The 22,438-nt window shown below is 46.7% G+C and overlaps 1 protein-coding gene across 3 annotated transcripts in view; it reads right to left on the bottom strand.

The window, feature by feature from the left end:
- The window catches only part of PDLIM3 (PDZ and LIM domain 3), a 140,971-nt gene that overhangs the window by 27,437 nt on the left and 91,096 nt on the right, over nt 1-22,438 (bottom strand). For 2 of the 3 annotated variants that reach the window (XM_069631519.1, XM_069631517.1), the window contains exon 4: nt 16,271-16,338. In XM_069631519.1, coding sequence (XP_069487620.1) covers nt 16,271-16,338 — 68 coding nt within the window. Of the gene's footprint in view, nt 1-16,270; nt 16,339-16,707; nt 16,896-22,438 lie in introns of all 3 variants that reach the window. The other variant, XM_069631518.1, reaches the window with a different exon arrangement.

Raw genomic sequence — 22,438 nt, forward strand, 5'->3', positions numbered from 1 at the left:
TTCCTCCCAAGGGAGTTGAGGAGCTTGTCCTCCTTCCCCAGAACCTGATTAGCCATCGTAGAAGAGGATGCTGCAGGCCTGGACTGTAAAGTGGCCGCAGCCACCACTGTGGAGGAGGGGGCGGACAAGATTACAGGGCCACCTCTTCCGAAGAATGCAGCCTGTATCGCGCGTCAATTTTCTTATTGACAAAAAGTCCAGAGTGTGGCTTTTCCCAGACCCTACAGACCTCGGCCAAAACGTCCTTTTGCAAGAACAGGCCGGTACGCTCCGAAGGAGACAGGGTGAACACCCCCGAAAGCACACCCTCCTGCAGAACAGGTGCCTCCGGCACCGGAACATCCAATAGGCACATCATGTCCAGTACCCGGTCATGAAAAGCTCTAAAAGAGTGGGGCTGGTCTTCGCTGTCCTGATTGCCCTGCGCATCATCTGACAGGTCAGGATCCTGCTGAACCGTGTCAGGCACTGCCTTGTCCACAGGGTACATTGGAGGCAAGGGCGGAAGGGTCGGGGGAGGCACTGCAGGCAAGGGCGGCGCCGGCAGAGCCACCGGAGGAGCGGGTGGAGCCGGAGGCGCGGGCGCGCATATCTCCCTAAAAAGACCCTTGAAATACTCTTTCATGGGGTCGATATGTGGGAGCGTCTGAAATTTGCTGAAAAAGGCATCCTCCAGGGACGGTTTTGGAGCTAACGGAGGAGGCCTCTCATGAGGAGGATAATTCCAGGGATGCAAAGGGGAGGTTTGCCACACAGGCCATCCCCCGATGTATCCACAAAAATCAAGGGTGCCGAACCCACAGGCAACGAGACATTGTGCGGAAGGGGCATCTGAGAGTTCCAGTCGTAAACCGGACGAAACAGATGCGCACAAGGAATTTTATGTTCACCCACAGAACCAACTCCTACACCTGAGGCCGATGGCGTAGTTGTAGGGGAAGCACCCAAAATGGCCACCATGGTCGTGGCGGGAACGGCCGCCATTTTGCCATCACCTGAGGGGAACTGCGGCACATGAGGAAGTGAGGCAGTGTTACGCTCACCTGATTCCCACGGGGGCGTCGATCTGGACTGGCCCGCTGTTGCTTCCACCAGAGTAACATGTAGAGCCGAGATGACAGACTGGACAGACCCACTTAGCTTCGTTTGTTGGACTCGTACGAATATCTTTCTGCAATGGAGAAAGGGAATTAACCTCCCGTAATCTGAGCGTTAACCCACCTTCCCACTCCCCTTGTCTGCCCACAGAACACTCCTGAAGTTCCCTCTTAATCTCACCTGAAGATTTGGAAAGATGAGCTCTCCATCCTGCGTCGGGCGCAGGGGCGCGTAGAAGACCAGTTACTTCACTGCCGTGGAGGAATTGGTGAGTTCCAGTATTGACTCTAAGTCCAATTGTTCGTAAGAGTTCAAAAGTCTGATCTTCACTCTGCCAGATTCCTTGCAGGTTGTGGATTTAAACCACCAGAAGAGTTCCAAGTGGCAATTGGTAAGTTCCTGGTAGGTCTATTGTGGTTCTCCCCTTTGGGGCCGGGGTACAGCGATGATGCAGAATTAACTGCACCGACCCGAAATGAGGTGAGTACCCCCTGTGGTAAATCAGGTAAGTCTTTGGGGGTAGGTTGTATTGTCCTTGTTTTTTCCCCTTAGGGGCCGGGGTGCGGCGGTGATGCGGAATTGACTATGCCGACCCGAGATGAGGTGAGTACCCCCCCCCCTGTGGTTATCAGGTAAGTGTTTGGGTATGATTTGTATTGTTCTTGTTTTCCCCTTAGGGGCCGGGGTGCGGCAGTGATGCAGAATGGACTACGCCGACCCGAGATGAGGTGAGTAACCCCCTGTGGTAAATCAGGTAAGTCTTTGGGGATGATTTGTATTGTTCTTGTTTTCCCCTTAGGGGCCAGGGTGCGGCAGTGATGCAGAATTGACTATGCCGACCCGAGATGAGGTGAGTACCCCCCTGTGGTAAATCAGGTAAGTCTTTGGGGGTGGTTTGTATTGCCCTTGCTCACCTATCTGTTCTTGTCTCCCCCAGGTGTTGAAGAATGGCCTGGAGATGCTGGATTCGTGAAGGAGTAAAGGAATGCAGCCTCAGATGGTGAGTTCAGCGCGGCGCTGCGAGGTGCGTGGCAATGCACCTGAGAAGGCTTCTCTCTTCCAGATCGACGATGTGCTGGATCAAGGATTCAGGTAAGGGTTTTGTTCTGACCTCTTCTCCTTCTCCTTTTCTTGTTCCAGGTGTTCCAGGGCTGAAGCGGGCGTGGCTGAAGACTGGAGCTGCTGAAGACACGGTGAGCGTTACGCTGCAGCAAGCAGAATAACGCGAAGCACATGTGACTGTCCGGGTGTGGCTTAAATAGCCTTGGAAGAAGTCCCAGGTAAGTATTCTTCCACAGCCCCACCCGAGAGGAAAGGAGTCCCTGAGGTAAAGTAGTCCCTTTAAGCCTCATTTGGCTTGTGGCTTCGTGGAGCATGGTCTGCATCAGGTAGGTATGCAGCATGGTCTGCAACAGGTAAGATTTCTGTAATGAGCCTGGCGCCCATGGTGCCAGGACTGACTTTATTCTTATGAGCCTGGCGCCATAGGCGCCAGGACTGTAGCCAAAGAGCCCCCAACTGGGGTTTTTGGGCATGCTTCAAGTGGCATGATGCCTGCTTCCGGGGTTGCTGGGCCTGGTCTGGCTTTCCGGGGGCAGGCATTGTGACAGGCAGGGGTCCCCGTCTATGGATCAGGGGTCTTAATTTTAGCCTTTACATAAGGAACCTCGGCTGAGCCGGTACTATGAGGCCTGGAATGTTTTTGCGACATACCATTAGCCAAACTAGCCTTCACAGGAAGGACCTCGGCACTGCCGGTAAAGGAAGAACTTTCACTCCCTGCCCCCTCAACAGTTCTGGCATCGCCACAAGAGCGGGAACGGTGAGAAACAACTTTCACCGATAAGGCCTTGCCAGGCCCTCAGAAATGTTAGTTACTTTAGCCTCTGTACGAAGGACCTCGGACCCAGGTCCGGTAACAGCCTTACTAGTGCGGGCCTCGAACATCTGTTTGGTGACACCAAGCCCAGCCAAGGCCTCGGGCGCACCCTGGTACTTTTGAGGGAAGCCGATAACGAGGCCTCAGAGTGAGCTCCGGTACCCCATGACTCAGTAGAACTGGGTATACAAGCAGCCCCCACAGGAAGGGCCTTGGAGCGTACTCCATCCACAGGCCCCTTACGGAGAAGCTTGGAGAAAACTCTGGTACAATTATTAGGCCCAGAAGGCACCTCAGGGCAATCCCCGGTGACAGAGCGGCTGACGCTCCTCCCGGCTCAGGAAGAGCCCAGAAAGGTATCTCCCGGCCGGGGTGCTCTGAAAAGTAAAGAACTTACCGGGTGTTTCTTCTTTTCGTCGATAAACGCTCGAAAATGCAAAGGAGGAGTATGTCGAAACACCTCCTCCCACTGCTCCAACTGACGTTGAAGTGCCCAGATCAAAAGGGAATTGCAATAAAAACAGGAGTCCCAACGGTGATCCGGACCCAAACACTCTAGATAAAGAGGATGGGGATCCACCCTCGCAAAGCGTCAGTGACACGATGAACAATCTGGAAAGTCCAGTTTGAACGAGGGCCAGAGAGGTGGAAAAAGGGAAGAAGATCTTTCGCGGATGCAAACGCGTTCAGTCCTGAACGAGCTGAGAAAAGGACTGATGGGCGATGCGCGGGGCGGAGCCGAGATGGGCGGGGTTACGGCCGCGTGTCAGGCCCCGCGTAGAAAGAGAGGAAGGACTAAAAAGTTTTGAACATTTTTGGATGCTTTTACAAAAAGCTCCGGTCCCGTCCCACAGGACGGAGGAATGTCCCGTAAGTATGGAGGAAAGGGGATGGGACGTAGGAGTAATATGTGCACTTATGTCCATTCTTTCCCCTCTGCGTAAATATGAGGCGTTTTGCACATGATCAGTGATCTCAAAAGGAAATAAGGGTGATTGTGGTTTTCCTTGTCGCATTGTAATCTATTTGCAAAACTGATCGTAAATGCCTCCAGTCAAGAACGTGCATTTACTTGGACTCCTATAGGAAATGAATGGGTTATACTAATGAGTGGCAAACTGTTATCGAGAATATCGTGCATTTGTTTTGAGGGCCATTATTAATAAGACTAATTCACATATTCTGATCTGTGCATGGTTGTGAACGGATTTCTTCAGTGGCCATGAGGATGTGTCGCTCCAAACGTGAGGCACGTATGTGTGTTTGGAGAGTCTCATGTTGCGCAAACACCACTGCGTGACTTCGAAAGATATGGAATACCAAACGATCATCTATTGGTTCCAGCTGATTCACAGTGGTATGCTGGCAATACAAATGAATTAAGGGCAGACAACTTCCCCTTACATGCTTACTTAGTATCAGGTGTCTGGGCAATCATAGCAAACTGTGTCCTGGTTTGGGCTGGAACCGAGCATCTGTTATTACTGGCTGATGAGCAGAACGCTTACAGATTTAGAGGCACGCCTTTTGGTTTTGCATCTTCCTTAAAATGTATTCAAAGAGTGGCACACTATCTTATCACTTTCACCCATTATCAAGATGATATTCTGGTTTGAAAGCAGTCTGCACAAGAACACAGCCTATTCCTGCAGGAAACCCATAATACCAATGCACCTTAGATCCATCTATTTGGGTAGCCACTGGCCTTAGCCAGTTATTTGAAGACAGTGTGATTGTCACATTTGCTACAAGAAGGTTAGAAGGCGGAGAAAATAAATTTGGCAATAGAAAAGTATTGGTATGCTTCAAGAGTAAAGGATTGTTTCACACACATGTAGATATTATGGTGTCAGACTCAGAATAGCAAAGGGTAGATGCCACTTTTTTTTAATAGTAAAGTGAAAAATCATTCCTGTCTGCAACTTTTGGCCCCATTGATGGTACTTTACCAAATTAAGTTATGGCACCTTAGACTTAGACTATACATGCCAAATGTAGTTAATTTTCTCTGACATGTTCATAGTTTAAAAGCTGTCTTAAAAACCCTCACATTTCAGTTTAAAAAGAATAGGGTTTCCCATATATATATATATACACCTCCCATATATATGGGATACATTACTCACCGTAATTGTATTTCTGATGCTTGTATCTGCTTAGATTCACATGCTGTGCATAGGCCGACATTTAGTGGAAGCTGCAGAGTATTACAGTTTGTTTTTTTAAACTCGAAAATGGGCGTTGACACATGGCGTGCCAGTAATACTATCCCTAGTGTGACGTCCACTGTACCCATGATCCCTCACGCATCTAGGACCCTCAGATTGTATTTTTTGTGACATGAGGTAGCATGAGGAGTAGCGTGAGTACAGATTATCCAAGCAGATAGATAGAAAGATAAGACTACAAGCATCCATGCGCCTTCTCTCAGAGGGGAGGAAGGGTGGGTCGCATGTGAATCTAAGCAGATACAAGCATCAGAAATACGATAACGGTGAGTAATGTATCCCTTCTGAGGCTTATGGAATCTGCTTAGATCACATGCTGTGCATAGATTAGCGAGCAGTGTTAGAAGAAGGAGGTGGGATGTGAGAAGGGTCATGAGCAAATAAATGTTTTAGAACCGCTTGTCCCACTTGTGTATCTGTCTTGGAATGGGTGTCAATGCAGTAGTGCTGAGTAAAAGTGTGAATAGAGCTCCAAGTAGCTGCTTTGCAAATGGTGTCAAGGGGTACATTTGCAATGAAAGCCAGAGTGGCCCCAATGCCTCTTGTAGAGTGGGCTCTTGGTGTGAAAGGCAGAGTTTTTTCAGAAAGGGAGTAACACAGCTGGATACAATTTATAATCCACTTAGAGATGGCACTTTTAGAGACGCGATCTCCCTCTCTGCCTGTAGCTACGGAGACAAACAGTTGGTCTGTTTTCCTTAGCAGTCTGGTTTTGTTTCCATAGTATAGGACCGCCCTACACATATCTAGGGTGTGTAGTTTCACCTCAGCCAAGCCTTGGGGGTCTTGGAAGAAAGCCGGAAGCTCGATGGACTGTTTAACGTGGAATTTAGAAATAAACTTAGGTGGGAACCTAGGGTGTGTACATAAAACCAGTTTATCTGTATGAACATTAAAGAAAGGATCCTGCACTGACAGAGCCTGAATTTCACTGACCCTTCTTATAGATGTAATGGCTACTAAGAAGGCAGTCTTATAAGTCAGGTGTTTGAGACTGCTTTTATGCATGGGCTCGAATGGGGGGCCCATGAGTTTAGATAGCACCACATTAAGGTCCCATCCTGGTGGTGGGTTAGAAATTGGAGGGTGAAGTCTCTTAACTCCTTCCATGAAGGCTTTAACCACTGCTACTTTCGACCACAACACCTTGTTATGGGAGGTGGTGTATGCTGACAGAGCTGCCAGGTGTACCTTCTGTGAATTAAATACCAACCCTGCGTCCAGCAGGTGGAGCATGTAGGTGACAATAGTGGAAGGAATGCAATCAACTGGCTTGATTTGCTTATTCTGGCACCAGATAACAAATCTTTTCCATTTGTCAAAGTAGCAGTGCCTTGTGTTTGGCTTCCTAGATTCTTTTAGGATGTCCATACATCTCTGAGGTAAATTGTGATGTCAAAACTCTATGACCTCAGGAGCCATGCTGCCAGGTTCATTGAGTTGGGTTGAGGATGCACTGTCTGACCTTGGTGCTGGGACAGTAGGTTGAACCAGCCCGGGAGTTTGATGGGTTCGCACACCCTAGTCTGCGTAAGTGTGGGAACCACGGTTGTCTCGCCCACATGGGAGCAACTAGGACGAGCGTCATCGATTCTCTGTTTATCTTGTTGACCACCTTCCTGATGAGAGGGGTTGGTGGAAAAGCATACGCAAACATCCCTGCCCAGATCATCCACAGGGCGTTCCCCTGGGAGTCTGGTTGGGGGAACCTGGATGCGAATCCTGGGAACTGTCTGTTTTTGCTTGTGGCAAATAGGTCTATAGTGGGGAAACCCCACTGAGAGAAGAGATCTTCTACGATTTCTCTGTGTAGATACCATTCGTGTTCTTCTGGGAGGAGATTTCTGCTCAAAGCGTCCGCCAGAGAATTGAGATCCCCATGTTGAGATGACAGGTAGATGTTCCGTCAGAGTGCCCATATCCAAATTCTCTGGGCAAGCTTGGACAGATTTGGCGAACGAGTCCCTCCCTGCTTGTTCAGGTAAAACATTGCTGCTGTGCTGTCTGTCAGGATCTGCACTGACAGGTTCAACAGGTAGGGCTCGAACGCTTGAAGCGCTCTGAATACTGCCAGAAGCTCTAGCAGATTGATATGATTCTTGGCCACTGAGTGAGACCAGAGACCCTGAGCTGTGTGGTGGAGAATGTGTGCTCCCCACCCTGACAGGGATGCGTCTGTTGTGACTACAAACTGTACCTCGGGATCGTAAAAGGGTTTCCCCTTTGACAGGTTTTTTCTTGTCCACCAGTGAAGACTTTGTACAAGTGTTGGCGAAACGACCACTAGATCGTCCCACTGACCACTTGCCTGAGACCACTGTTTTGCCAACCATTCTTGCATGGGACGCATGCGCAGGCGCGCGTGGGGGACCAGGTAAATACATGACGCAATCATGCCCAGCAAACGCATCGCTTTGCGCACCGTTATCTGGTGACCGGCCTGATATAGGGGAATTTGCAGCAGTATATTCCGAATTCTGTCCTCTGATGGAAAGGCCAACCCCTCTTGTGTGTTTAGAACCGCTCCTAGGAACAGTTTGGAGGTGCTTGGCACCAGACTTGACTTTTTCTCGTTTATGGAGAAACCCAATTGGAAGGAGGTTGATAGTTCTCTGAGTGTTTGATCTGCAAATTACTGGGGTCTCCCCGTGATGAGCCATTCGCCCAGGTAAGGGTACACTGGGATTGCCTCCCTGCGTAAGTGTGCCGCCGCCACCGCCAGTACCTTGGTGAATACCCTTGGAGCCGAGGCTATACCGAAGGGCAGTACCTTGAACTGGTAGTGCTGACTGTCCACCTTGAAGCGCAAGAATCTTCTGTGCACTGGGAACATGGAAATCTGAAAACAGGCATCTTTCATGTCCAAGGTTGCCATGTAATCCCCCTTTTTTAGGAGGGGGATTACCTCTTGGAGAGTAGTCATGCGAAATTTTTGGGGCTTGATGACATACTTGTTTGCAGGCCGTAAGTCCAATACTGGGCTCATTGTCAAATCTTTTTCTGGCACAAGGAAGTAAGTTGAATAAATACCCTTGTTTACCTGGTGTCCCGGGACGAGTTCTATCGCGTGTTTTGCTAGAAGATTGGCGATCTCTTTGAGGAGGATCTTCTGTTGGTCTAAGGAATGTACTTTTTGACGTGGAGGGTGGTTTCGGGGACGCTCTAACAGTTCTATGCAGTATCCTGTGGACACTGTGGACAGCACCCATCTGTCTGATGTGATCCCTTCCCAAGCTTGGGTGAAGTTGGAAATGTGTCCCCCTACTGGGGATGCGTGAGAAGGGACCCTGAACGGAATGTTACTGTTTTGCAGGAGGCGTGCCGCCGCCTCTATTGGGGCTGCCTCTACCCTTACCACGTCCCCTTTTGTTACCCCTGCCATAACTTTGGGTAGACTGCTGGTTGTTGTTATTCCATGGTGTACCCTGCCCCTGGGAATAGTTGGAGCCTCTTTGTGAATTTTGGCCGCCTGGGTGACAAAAATTGCCATTCTCTCTTTGATTAGGGGGTTTGTTGGTTAACTGGCCCAGGGATTTGAGAATCTCGTACTCATCTTTGGCATTTTTTAATGCGTCCTCTACCGCCTTGCCAAACAGTAGATCAGGCTCCACCGGTTTGTCTATTAAGGATGCTTGTGTCTCGGGATTAAACCCAGATTGTTTTAACCAAGCATGCCTTTTGATAACAGTGCACTCTGCTATCCGTCTGCCGGCGTTATCCGCGGCATCAAAGGTTGCCTTAAGGATGTAACCTGACACGGCTCTTCCCTTCAACGCAACCTGTGCCAACTGGCTTTTTAAAGGTTTGGGGGCGGAGTCGATGAGTGCCGCAACTTCTTCCCACTGATGGCAGTTGTAACTCGCCAGCAGGGTGGTTGAGTTGGCAATCCTTGCTTGGTAGGCGGAAGTGGAGGCTACCTTCCTTCCCAACCCATAGATCTTTTTGCTTTCCTTGTCGGGGGGAGCTTCAGATGATGATAGGGGCGTTCCCGCCCTCTTTTGGGTATTAGTCACTACCAGGGAGTCCGGTTTCAGTTGCCCCCTTATGTACAGCGGGTCTGACTGGGCTGCCCTAAACAGTTTTTCTATCCTGGGGTTTACTGCCCTAATGAGATTGGGATTGAGAAGGGAAGGGTCTATTCTCCTTTGTATAGACTTGAGAATAGAGATGGCCTGGGAAACGGGTCTCTTTTCTCCCACGAGTTCCTCGGCAAAGTCCCTCTCCTCCTGTGATCCCTGGGTATCTATGGGGAAGTGTTCTGCCGCTCTAGACAAAACCTCATTTAAGAGAGGTTGGTTGTCGACAGGAGAGTCGGTAACCGAAGGTTCTTTGTCTACTGGGGAGTCTACTCTGTAGGCTTCTGGATCATCTTCGTCCTCCTCTTGGTCCTCATCATTCCCATAGTAATCCATCCCAGTTTGGTCATCCAACGTGGCCAATTCTAGATCCTCGTGTAATGGAACCTCTGAGAGTATGGCTGTACGTAGAAAGGGTCAGAAGACCAACTTTGCGTTGGCGCCTCAACTCGAGGTTTCTTACCAGGGGGTTGCACGTCCCTAGACCCTGAGAGGGTAGCCCCGTCAGGGGTATAGGAGAGAAAGTGCTCTGGATTCTTGGCATAGAAGTCTGCTAGGGATGACATTCTAGACATAACTCTGTCTAAATCCTCACTTGACCATTCCTTGGAGCTGGGGATTATCCTTTCCTGGGAGGGTTTCCCTGCCATATCCTGACTGAACCTATGGCCTTGTGCAGGGGTCTTGGAAATCTTTACAGAAGACTGTGACGTGTCTTTATGTTTCTGTTGTGCAGAAGAAGGCTGAGAATGTATCTTCTGCTGCTTTCCCCCTCCCCGTGAGTGGAAGAGTGCTTCCCTGGTGTTTTCACCTTTTCAGAGCTCTTCGACGTCTGGCGTCGAGATTCGGGGGTAATGTCCCTTTCTTTAGAGTGTGGAGGTCGGGACACGGGAGCAGCCGTCACGTGGTCTGCTGACGCTGACTCCTGGAGTGCGGCCTGGGGATGGTGGTCGGCTTCGTCTTCTGACGATTGAACCTCCGTTACTTTAGTGAGCGAGGCACTCTTGGCAACAGTGGATGGTGTCATGCGGCGATCTTGACCGCGAACGCCCAGAGGACACCGATTCGGTGGACCGTTCTCTGTTTGCCTCTTTCCGGGAACTCGACGCACGTGTCGAGTCTCGGTTGGACTTCGAGTGTTTAGTGGAAGTGGTGTGGGTAGCACTCGTGTCGCCGGGGGTGTTCCCCATAGCTGCCCTGCCGGACAACCTTCCGAGGTCGGGGACTTGCTCTTGGCTGTCTCTCGACGCCACGTCCGATAGCACGGCATTGTTCCCATCACTGAAGGCGCCCTCTGCTTCCATGGCCTCTCGTTGCCTGGCGTGGTGGGCCCAATGTTTGATCGAATGGTCCTTTAGAGTTTTCGGCTTAAACCGACTACACGCTCTGCAGTTCGCTTCGGGTGGTCCCTCGGCAAGCAGAGGTTACAGGTGGCGTGTCTGTCAACCCAAGGGTACTTGCGGTTGCACTTGGGGCAAAATTGGAAAGGGGTACCCTCCATACGCACCTTGTGGCAGCGGGCTAGTGTGTGTAGGAATATATAAGAAAATGTATATAGTGCAGCTCTTGACGGTTATTTTCTTCTCCAGGCCCGCATCGAGTGTCGAACTTCAGTGACTCGACGTTGGGATGGAGAAAGTGGGGAAATCTTATGATATTTTGCAAAATTATGGCTAAAGCCAGGGAACTCCGCGGGATGCTTCCGACCAGTGTGGCGGAAAAAAACAATCTGAGGGTCCTAGACGCGTGAGGGATCATGGGTACAGTGGACGTCACACTAGGGATAGTATTACTGGCACGCCCTCTGTCGACGCCCATTTTCGCGTTTCGAAAAACAAACTGTAATACTCCGCAGCTTCCACTAGATGTCGGCCTATGCACAGCATGTGATCTAAGCAGATTTCACAAGCCTCAGATATATATATATATACCAAAAAGCTTGCTATTGAGAGAAATATCGCAAAATTGTCTGATTTGTTATTTGAGATTTTTGCCATGGAATTGGGGTTGGGATTGTGGTAAAATGCCTACCACAATGAAAGTCAGATGAAGAGATTTTGAGTTATTCACATTTCAAAATTTCAAAATGTATATTTCAATCCTCTGCAGAATATGTGGAAATCACTCGGATGTCCAGAAATGTAGAGAATGCTTTTCACCATGGACACAACATGGGGAAAACAGAGAAACACACACAGAAAGGGAATAGGTATATGCAAACATGTACACACATTTATGGCCAGTCCTACAGGTAAAGGGTGTATCGACCACTTTTACTCCCTAAAAATATGTACATACTCCCAAAAAATTATAATCTGTAGTAAAAACACTCCCAACCAAAACTAGGAAACAGAGAGGTGCCCCTGTTTTCACCCAAAAAGCTCCACGTAGTGCATGTAGCACCACAGGAAGGAACTGCTATTATTACTGCCTGATCGGAAGAAGTAAGCTTTTATTTTTTAATACGCATGAATAACTAGGTGCAAATAAATAATTATTAGAAAAACATTTCAATTTTCCAGTTAAAACATTAACCGCTTAATAAATTCTCCCATTGTGAATTGGACTTTTCTACTCCCTGAAAAATAATGTTACACCCAACTTTAAAAAATAGCGAGTACAATTCTCCCACTTCTAAATCTTATCTGAAGCACTGTGTATGGCCACAAGGAAAACCTACAAGCAATGTCCAGAAACAGATACAAAAAGTGTGATGAGCTTTTGCAGAACATAATTACCATAAACAACTTACCATTTTGATTCTTATAATTCGAGCATGCACAAAACTTAGAAAAGACACAAACATGCTCAGAATCCAATCTAGAAAGTATGACGAGCATGCACAGAACACACAAAACACATATTTTGTGGCATGATAGTCGTTTTATGATTTGGCCATGAGCACAATGCATGCAAACATGTACAGATATGCAAATTGTATGCAGGGGCTAGTTCCTTTGTTTTCACTGCAAGGAGTTAAGTTTATTCCCTGCAACTTTGGAAATACCAGCGCTAAGGTAGAAACACTGCATGTACCTTATACCAATATCATAAAGTGAGTGCTTGTATAGGAATAGTTGAATTAAGTGCTGTACCTTAACCGTTGGCAGCTCTAGTGTTGGTAGACTGTATAGGTACTAAACATACCCCATTGGAAAAAGGTTGTTTTTGAACTAATATATATATTACCCTTTGGAATTAGTGCAGGTCTCAAACCACTAAACGGTTGTTTCAAATAGTTAACATCAAGTGCGTTGGCCAATAGGCTGCCTCAGTAGCTACGGTCGTTCTTCGTTATAGAAAAAGTGCATTGTTACTGCTGAGCACTGTTCTGGACACACAGAAATTGGAGCACATTATTTGAGTCCATTCCTTCCAAATTGTAGGGCCGTTGAGAGAAACATATGGGGAAACTGTAGGAGAAAAGGTGGGTGAAGCAGATTATCTCCATTTCAGACATGACTATGTTAGGTGAGGAGTGGAGGAGAGTTTTTATGTATGATAACGATTTTCAAAAGTTGAGTACATCCATGTTTCATGTATGGGCGTATCCGTTCAAGATTGAGGATATAGTGTAGCATAAGGTAGGAGCCATGAACAGAGAGTCACTGTGCATTAAGGAACAGGTCACATTGGTTCCTTCCAGTTTAACTAGATGAAAAATACAGGTGGGGAAACAGTTTTTCCCGTGCCTTGACAGCTGGGTTATTGCTCTATACAGATGTGTTTGAATGAAGTTCCTTCATGTAGGGATTGCCCTACATCCCATAGGCTGTGTGGTCTCTTGTATTCTAGTAGGGAATTCTGGTCTATAAATCAGTCTCTCCCCTTAAACCAGGTTGATCTTTGTCCTGGAGGGCACTACTCTTGGGTGTTTGATTTCCAGGTGGGACTTCAGTTCTCAAAAACCACCCCATACTTTGATTCCGCCCGAGAGACAGTTTCAATTGTACCCATTTACTGGGTTTTGATGGGCCATGAAATTACTTCTTTTCAGTTTTGAAAGCCTATTGCTCTTCTTCATGTCTTCACATCTGAAGGCAGATGGTGCTTCAAAGTTTCTTCTTCCTTTTTACATGTTGTGCTCCCACTCTTTGTTAGGGAGAACCCCCATTCAGGCTTAGCCCAGTGCTCAGTGGACTCACATATTAGGGGACAGAGAGAATGCAGTTAATATGTCCCAATTGTAGTAGCCCCTCTGAGGTCCTGAGGGCTCAGGGAAATGGAGAGACAGGGCCTTCCTGGCTAGTTTCCCTTCAGAGAAGTCCATATAGAAGCCGACCTTTCCAGTCTGTAGCCCACAGAGTGGGTCTCCAGGTTTTGGCAAGTTCACTTTCAGAACTGTTTTTGCTCTCTAATCATTTGTTCTAATCATTTAATAAATAGTGGGTTTCGATTTAAAGGAGTCTATATAAAGTAAATACGGCAGCACATGAGCAGAGCATTTGAAACTCTAACATGTTGAGCCAGCTCTCCACAATCCACCTGGGAGACGCCTTCACTTTAGCAAGGAAAGTGTTCTTGAGTTGGCGGTCAGCCAATTAAATACTGGATGTTTCCAGTCGCACAGCCCTTGACTATATGCCTAGTCTACACGGCCACCACACTACACAAAGAATCTGTAAAGTCAGTGCGAGTAAGCATTTTTCTGTACACATCACAACTATGTATATAGTGTATCCAAGACAGCAATTTCTTCCACCTGTTACAGTCGTAGGGGAAAAGCCTGCGCTTGGTCCATGGATCTCTATGATTGCCTAACAGCTTTTGTGATCTTAAGAATATACACCTCCATCAATGGCATAAAGAAAGGAGCACGCAGTGGGCCGGAAACTGCTGAGAGGCATACCAGAGACAGTTTTCGTAAAAGGTCAAAGATTGCATTGGCAGGCCACTGATCAAGATATTGCCATATGTGAACATCAGGCTTGTGTTTGGGCAATTCACCTCCTATACACAAAGCTGAACATATTTGCTTAGGAACAAATTAGAGATGAAACATCATAACTTGTATTATTGTGGATATAACTTCTGCTGGATGTGTTTATGTAATCTATACAGTACCTTCTATGTTCTTAGAAATCAAACAATATTTGAGCCACAAGGGCTTCCTAGAGCCTGAAACTCAACAAAGACACATTCCTGTTTCGTTCCACATCCCAATGCAATGGAGGGTAAAGTTCTCGAATGCTGCGGGATGTGAAAGGTGCTCTCCAGAAATGACTGTGTGGTTCCCGAAGACAAAACCCCTGTTGGTGACTGTTGGCTTAAGTGTGAAAAGCAAAATTGGCCAATCTCACAAAGGATCTCTTACCAATGTCCCAACCACCCGCATGTGGCCACACCCTCAGAAGGAGGTAAGGCTGCTGTGATAGCACGTAGGGCAGTGAAAGCTTTTGTGAAACTCAGGGTTGTTGCTAGGTCTGGAAAAGATCTAGGGCTACACTAATGTCAGGACTGTCGGGACTCGGGGCTAGCTAGCCTTTTGGTTGTAGCCCGTGAGCTTCTATCCAGGACTACAGCCAACAGACCCAGGGCTATGGCCCCTCAGCCCCCATCTAGCAACGCCTCTGCTGAACCCAGTACAGCAGCTGAAGGCGGAACGGGTGATAGCATGTGCACACACTATTGCTCGGGCTAAGATTCCAGTACCGTTTGGATAATGAGGTTGCAAAGCCTGGTGAAGTTTACACGCCGGCCTCAACCTTCTTCAGGTTGGTCAGGCAATGCTTCATAAGATGATGCTGTTGAGGAGCTCATGCTGGAGTGGAAGTTGCCAGTTGGCTGTTACTATGAACCTGCAGCACGCGTGCATTCAGCAGCATTAAGTGCATGCCTCATTAAGAGTTGTATGCAGTACTGTGCTGTCTATGCCTAACAGGAAACAGAGGACAGCAATCTCTGCCCGGGTTCTGATGCAACTGAAGATAAGAGGTGTTAAATCAAGTGCTGCCAAATGTTCTAGCCTGAAATGGGAGCAATTCTAGAGTGGGATGCTCGCACGGATACCCGTGACGAAGCCAAATTTACACCAGCGAGTAATCTTTTGATCTCAACCATGAAAGCTCTTCTGGGCGCGGATATGGTCAACATTACCATGTGCAATATAGCACATGGGGAGTGTTCTACGTAATCAGGGACTGAAATGATAAAGAGGGTGGGATATCAACACCGTTTATTGTGGACACTACCACCTCCCGTATCTCGCTGAGGTGGGATACGGATAGACAAGCATCCTAATTCAACTTATAATATCCACAATCACATTCCTATCAGTGTCCCAATTTGCAGATGTAAATAATCATACAGATTCAGAAACAGACAGGAAAGGAAATCACCGGAGTCTGGCTCATTTGAATCAAATGGGTGAATTGCAAAGAGGGGACATGTTACATTTGCTCTTACATGCAATCAGGTCCCTGCAGTGCAATTTGAGTCATTTGTAGTATAAACTGCAAAACACAAGGGTAGATACAGGCAACATCTCGTGTAAGCTTTTGCTTATGCACTCTGCAGTGGGAATTGAGTAAACGCTGCCTGACAATTACGCATGGCACGCAGCATCTACAATGGATTCCTATGGAATCAGCCTGCTTTTAGCTGGTGTATAATGCACATGCAGTCCATAGGAATCCAAAGCATTTGCGCCAGGACGAAAATGTCAGGGTGGCGTAAATGCATTCCCATTTGTATGGTGGAGAGAATGGCATTGACAGAAACAGAAATTCTGTTGCGTGCCCCCTCTCTGACATACAAATCTGTTAATATATCATGTAAAAAGCATGTGTAAAAGTTTTACTCTTGTCTTTATGGGTTCTAGTAGGTTAACCCCTTAATTGCCAGGCTATTGTGTAAGTCTATGCAAAAAGCTTCGAATGTAGAACATCCTACGTCAGAAGAGCATAATCATCTTATTAGTGGCTGACTTTTAGGTTTATGTTAAATTGAATCACAAGCGCAATGTACACCATGCAGTTCAAGTATATAACCTGCTTCTGCCGGGCAATGTGAAGGGCTTCGGTCGAATATTATGCTTGTGTTCAAAGTAGCCCATGTCCTGCAATGGAAATTGATTTCAAGAAAACATTCTTAAGTCGATTAACATAATGCAGAGGCATGTTAGGATCAATCACTTTGCTTAAGAAACAACAACCTGGTTCAACCAAGACAACCACAAATGCCAAGAAGAAGAGTGGAGAAGAGGCCATGAGTGTTAACGCAGAGGTGAAGTAGTCAAGTATTGAGGTGAACATTGCCACAACGGTTGCGGCTACCTGTGGTCATGCTCAGGAGTAATCTGCACAGCAGCCTGGTCATATGGAGGTAGGAAGAAAAACAACAGCAATAGCTGGACATAAGACCAGAAAGCAAGACACAGAAGTGATTGGCAGAGTTCTGCCCGCGTAAGCAAAAGCCTGATACTTACATTTCGTCAGCGTTGGCAATGAGGCCTCTCATCTGTCCGTGGAGGGCATCTTTTATGTTGCCAGTGGAGTAAAGCCCAATGGGGGTGTTATAGGAAGAGCTCACTAACTGCCTTTTGTCATCAACGTTTGCTGCTGCAACAAAAGGCTGCGCCCTTCGGTTGTGCGCGACACCAATGGGCTTGACTTCCTGTACATAGTAGGCAAACAAAACACACAACACTACAATGCATGCTGGGCCTATCAATCAGAAGCAAAACCGAGAGCACCCTGGGAACCTCATTATGAGTGTTGCGGTATGCAGTAAAACCACAGAGTAGCTTAATGTCACCACATTTTCTACTGCATTTTATCATAGAGTTTCATGAGGGTATGGGTTACATTTCAGGTCATTCGGGGACCTTGTGTTTTTTTACCACATGCCACAAAACTCATCCTGATGGCCCTGCTAATAGAAAAGGGACTGCTTATTCACATTGTTACAGTATGAGATTGCACACATATGAACATGTCCAATGGACCTTTCTGTAAAGCAGCAGTGCAAGGTCTCCAATGCCTTTCCTGTCTCTGCATCAAGCACATCTCTTCAGTGATCGTCATAATTAGGACAACTGTTTGGCATCACTGACAATAATAAAAAGTGGCAATCTTTGTTATGCACTTTGCTTAATCGCAGAAGATATTGACTTTCGAGATAATAAAGTTTAAGATAAATTTCAAACAAGTATAGTTAATTGAGATCTAGAAGGATTCGCAGGGACATGATCCTGATGTACAAATAGGGCCATTGGTCAGGAAATTTGATACTCTAGAGACATCTGGAGACTGCAGAGCTGCGTTAAGTCCAGGCCCCTAAGGCTTAGGTCAATGTCATGTCACGACAGGCATGCCAAGGGTTTTCCAGGAAATACTTCATTGAAGATCACTGTGGTATTTTTTAATGGGGAAACAGATCATTCTATTGATTTAAAAAAGGACTTTGTAAAAAAATAGATCACGAACAAAGGCCACGCTTAGCCGTTGTGCTGCACCGAGTATCACATCTCAAAGTCAGTATCAGTGGCTATCACCATGTTAGTAAACGGTGTAGTAGTCCCTGGTTAATGACCGTTAGCAGTGACGAGCAGTACATCCCTTGAAGCCAATACGAAATGGCTGTGCTACTCTCCATGCACTTCTCCTCTAACTCGGACCGTACTTAATTTAACTGCTAAAATGACAAGTGTGACAGAATCGTGAACACTTATATATGCCATTGTGATGTTTGACAGTTCGTGCGTACCTTCACTTTTTCAAAACTAAAATACATTTCCTGATTTTCCTAATGTTTTTATTCCTAACAGAGCTCTTTGTCTTCATCCTTAAAACTCCTTGTATAATATGTTTTAAGAGTATGGCTTTGCTAAAATAGATTATCTGTAATTGTGTGAAATGCCTTTTACATAGTGATGGCATTTCAACTAAATATTAGGCCAGTTCAGGAGGTGGTAGATTAACTTTTACCGGATTACATCACATAAAGGGACATGACCATGATGACTTCAGTGACACAGATAAAAAGGTGTGTGCTCCTGTGGGGGCGTCTCAGGGTTCTGTCCTAGGTCCACTTCTCTTGTATATAAACACTATCCTGCTGTCATCAATCCGTGGGTCTTTTAGTTTTAGCTGTCACTCACTTTTTTACACTGATATCACTCATATCTACTTCACTTTACCTTCTCGGATACTTTCCATCTCTGCCATGTAGTGTTTTGAAGCAATTGAAACTTAATCTAGATGAAGGATTATTTTAGTTACGTTGAATTTCTGTCTACTTCACCGGCAGCCCGCATCCTTCACAAACAGTTTCATTCCCAACTTTAATTTCATGATTAAACTGCTCCTGTTACAAAATCTTGCCAATTGTTTACGTTTTAAGAGAAATTGATGGTTCCCCACTTCGGGGAAGACTCTAGTGCAGACTTTGTTTCTATTCTGTCTGAGTTACCGTGCCCCTCTCTATTTTGGCATTACCACTTATGCGTGCTTTCCGTTTAAATCTATTGTGTACTCTTCAGTTTGCATTTTAGCCATTCTTCTTATTCTACTCATCTTTCTTGCTATCTGCCTCATCATTGTCTTTAGTTCCACTTTCTCTTTATTATCTTCAAATGAGCTCCAAGTCTTGCTCCCTCTTATCGTTCCTCTCTTATTTCACTTGATCAACCTTGAGCATTTCGTCCTGCTTCTCAGGCCGTGCTAGTACTGCTCCCCCTACCCAGTGTGCTCTGCAGGTGTAAGGTTCTTCTCCCTAATGGTGCCTCTGCTGTAGAACACACTCCTACTCTCCGTGCACCTTGCACGCTCTCTCTCTATATTTAGATACCATTACAAAAAAACCTTTCTAGATGTGTATGTTTTCTGATATTCCGTTTTCTTTACAATGCCTTGGATAAAAGTGGCACATACATTGAAGATTGTGTTACTCTCAGAACAGTGTGTGGATGACAAAATGTAGGGTAATGCTCATTGTGCATGTGTGTAGCCAGTGCTATCCCGGTAATACCATCACTTTTTGCATTGTTGTTTATTGGTGATTTATAGCACGTGAAACGCCAATTCCTCCAGCTACGAAGCACCAGCCCGGGGATTGAATTCATCTTGCACAACACTGGGCCTCATTATACGGATGGCGGAGAACCATGGCGCTATAAGCGCCATGGTTCATGCCGGTAAAATACCGGCACCGCCTTGGCGGAAAGGGGAATTACCCCCCCATTCCAAGGTTGGCGGGGCGGTAATTCCACCTTCCACCATTGCCCTTCCCCATTCCCATTTTTGGCCCATAGGGCTCAATGGGAATGGGGAAGGCGCTAATTACGGTACCGCAAATTGCGGTACCGTAATTAGTTCCCTGGGTCCTTTTGCGGGTTGGTTTTTAACGCCTGCAAAAAGCAGGCGTTAAATCCCCCAACCCGCAAAGGGACCTCGTAGTAAGGCGGTAAGGATTTACCGGTACCAGTATTTTACCGGTAAATCCTTACCGCCATCCGTGTAATGAGGCCCACTGTCTTGTACCCAAGGGGAGCGCGTTGCCTCTAAGCTATCCTCCTGGGCATAATGCCAGGGGTTGGCTAAGTGTGCCTGAGTGCTAGGATAATCTGCTATAGAAGTACTTGTAATGTGATGGATTCCTTATGTGCGGGGACTGCTTAGTGTGCCTGGGTGTTGGCGTCATCTGCCTTAATGTGCTGCCAATATTTTCCATCATTCTGTTCAGTATATCTGTGTGCTTTTAGCAGCATTGCGTGCCCCCTCCTCCTACTAGGGAGGAGGGATATTGTTTTCCTCTGCCCGCTTTCTTGCCTCCCACCTGGTGGCCATCTCTAACTACTGTAATGGCTAAACATATCACTACTCCTCTACTACAATTACGACTATGTAGCCTCTGTTTCTGGCCTTAGTCGAAGCCTCCCCAGACCAGGGCAGCACCCGGGTGGGGATGGGCGCTACACCTGCAGAGCAAAATCGATGCTAACAGGAGCTGGTCTACACCTTGAATTCTTACCTTATTACAATTAGACACAGACACCTAGATGGATTTTTTAAGGATCTCAATATGGACCCCTTTTTATTTATAGAAAAAACATTCATCTTATTCTCAACATTCCTATCCCTCTACATTTCCTCTGATGTGTGTTCAAACTAAATGGGGATCTGCCCCTTCATCTCACTCTTACTTGGAGGGGTCAAAGAGAGGCCCAAAGGGCAAGACTGATGGAACATACCCCTGGCCAATACCTGGTACCACTGACTGAAGCTTGAGGCCAGAGGATGGTCTCAGGGGGTGGTGCCCACCCCTAGGTGGCTACATGCAGGCTGCTACTTCACCTACCTCAGGCCAGGGTTCATCCCCCTCTAAATCATTACACACAACAGTATATTCTAGTGGTGTAGCCACGTCCAAAGGCCATGGCTTGTGTGACGTTTAGGAAATCTGTTGGAGCAGCATGTAGAGTGGCCACGGCCAAAGGCTATGGCTAGTGGGACCAGAGGAAATCTATTGGGAGTTACAAATGGCTGAGGGCCATGGCTAGAGTGGCCATGGCCAAAGTTGTGGCAAGGCCATGGCTAGTTGGGCCTGAGGAAAGCTATTGGGGGAATATTGGACACAGCCGAAAGCCATTGCTAATGTGCCCAAAAGAAACCTAGTGGTTGGCCTCGGCCAAAGGCTGGGGCCAGGCCATGGCTACTAGGGCCATTTAGGAAACCTAATGGAACAATATGTAGGGTGGCCACGGCCAAAGGCCATGCAACCCGAGGAAAGTTATTTGGGGAAAATGTACAGTAGACACGGCCGAAGGCCATGGCTAGTGTTCCCAAAAGAAACCGACTGGTGTGGCCACGGCCAAAGGCCACGGTCAGAAGATCCATTTAGGAAACCATTTGCAACAACATGTATAGTGGCTACGGACAAATGTGCCATGGTAAATGAGGGCAGAGGAAAGCTACTGGGGGGATATGGCATAGCAAAACCCTTGACATTTAATGAAAAACATGTAGTTAAGGTGTAGTTAAGTTGTGCAGATTTAATGCAACAAAATCCTTGAAATTCAGCAGATGTGGGAAGTCATGATCAGCTTAACTCTGTGCTTCCCTGTTGAAAATCCCATGAGCACATACATATTATAAGCAAAGAGATTCACAATGACATACAACATAGCATTATTCACTATATTCTCTATATGGAACGACCTTAAGACCAACGCAGACTCCAACACAAAAAACTCTGCACTGATACTACTCGACCTCTCTGCAGCATTCGACCCAGTCAGCCATAACATCCTAATCAAGAGACTGGAAAAGATAGGGATCACTGACATAGTGCTGCTCTGGATTCAATCTTTCTTGACTGAAAGAACAGAAACAGTATGGATACAGCCATCCAAATCTGCACCACGGGACACCACCTGTCCCCGCTCCTCTTCAACATCTATATGACACCACTAATGAACCTCATCAAAAGACACACCTTCACTTACTACAACTACGCAGATGACACCCAAATCATCTACAAAATCGGCGATGAACAAGAGTAGACCACAACGCTAATAGACTGCCTCAAAGAACTCTACCAATGGATGAACACTATCGACCTAAAAATCAACCGGGCCAAAACGGAAATCATGATTACATCCAACAACAAGGGGTTCTATGTTCATTCTTTGCCCATTTTCTTTCACTGCACTTTTTGCAGAAAAATGTTTCGCTTAAATAAATCATTGCACTATTTGGGGGGGATTCTCCCATTCTCCCTCCCCTATTATTTATTCCCTATACACCACCCCACTCTACCCCTTATATGCCCTTCCTCACAACCGCACCCATATTTTTACATGTTTTTTCGGCAAAAAGTGCCACAGAAAAAGAAACGGAGGATGAATGAACATCGTACCCAACCAAGGAAGAAACCAGTACATCCCATGGCCCACATAACTGGGAACAGAACCCACACCATCCAAAGTTGTCAAAACCTTGTAACCCTAATGGACAACGAGCTAATCCTAGAACCTCAAGCAAACACAATAATCAAAAATTGCTTCTTCCGTCTACACATGATCAAAATGATTCTACTATTCCTCAACTTCACACACAAAACACTGGCCATCATCTCCCTCATCATGTCCAGGATAGACTACGCCATCAGTTTATATCTTGGAATGCCAGATTATTTACTGAAGAAACTACAGCGTA

This window comes from Ambystoma mexicanum, chromosome 6q, assembly GCF_040938575.1.
Source record: "Ambystoma mexicanum isolate Mex_15411 chromosome 6q, UKY_AmexF1_1, whole genome shotgun sequence".
NCBI lineage: Eukaryota > Metazoa > Chordata > Amphibia > Caudata > Ambystomatidae > Ambystoma > Ambystoma mexicanum.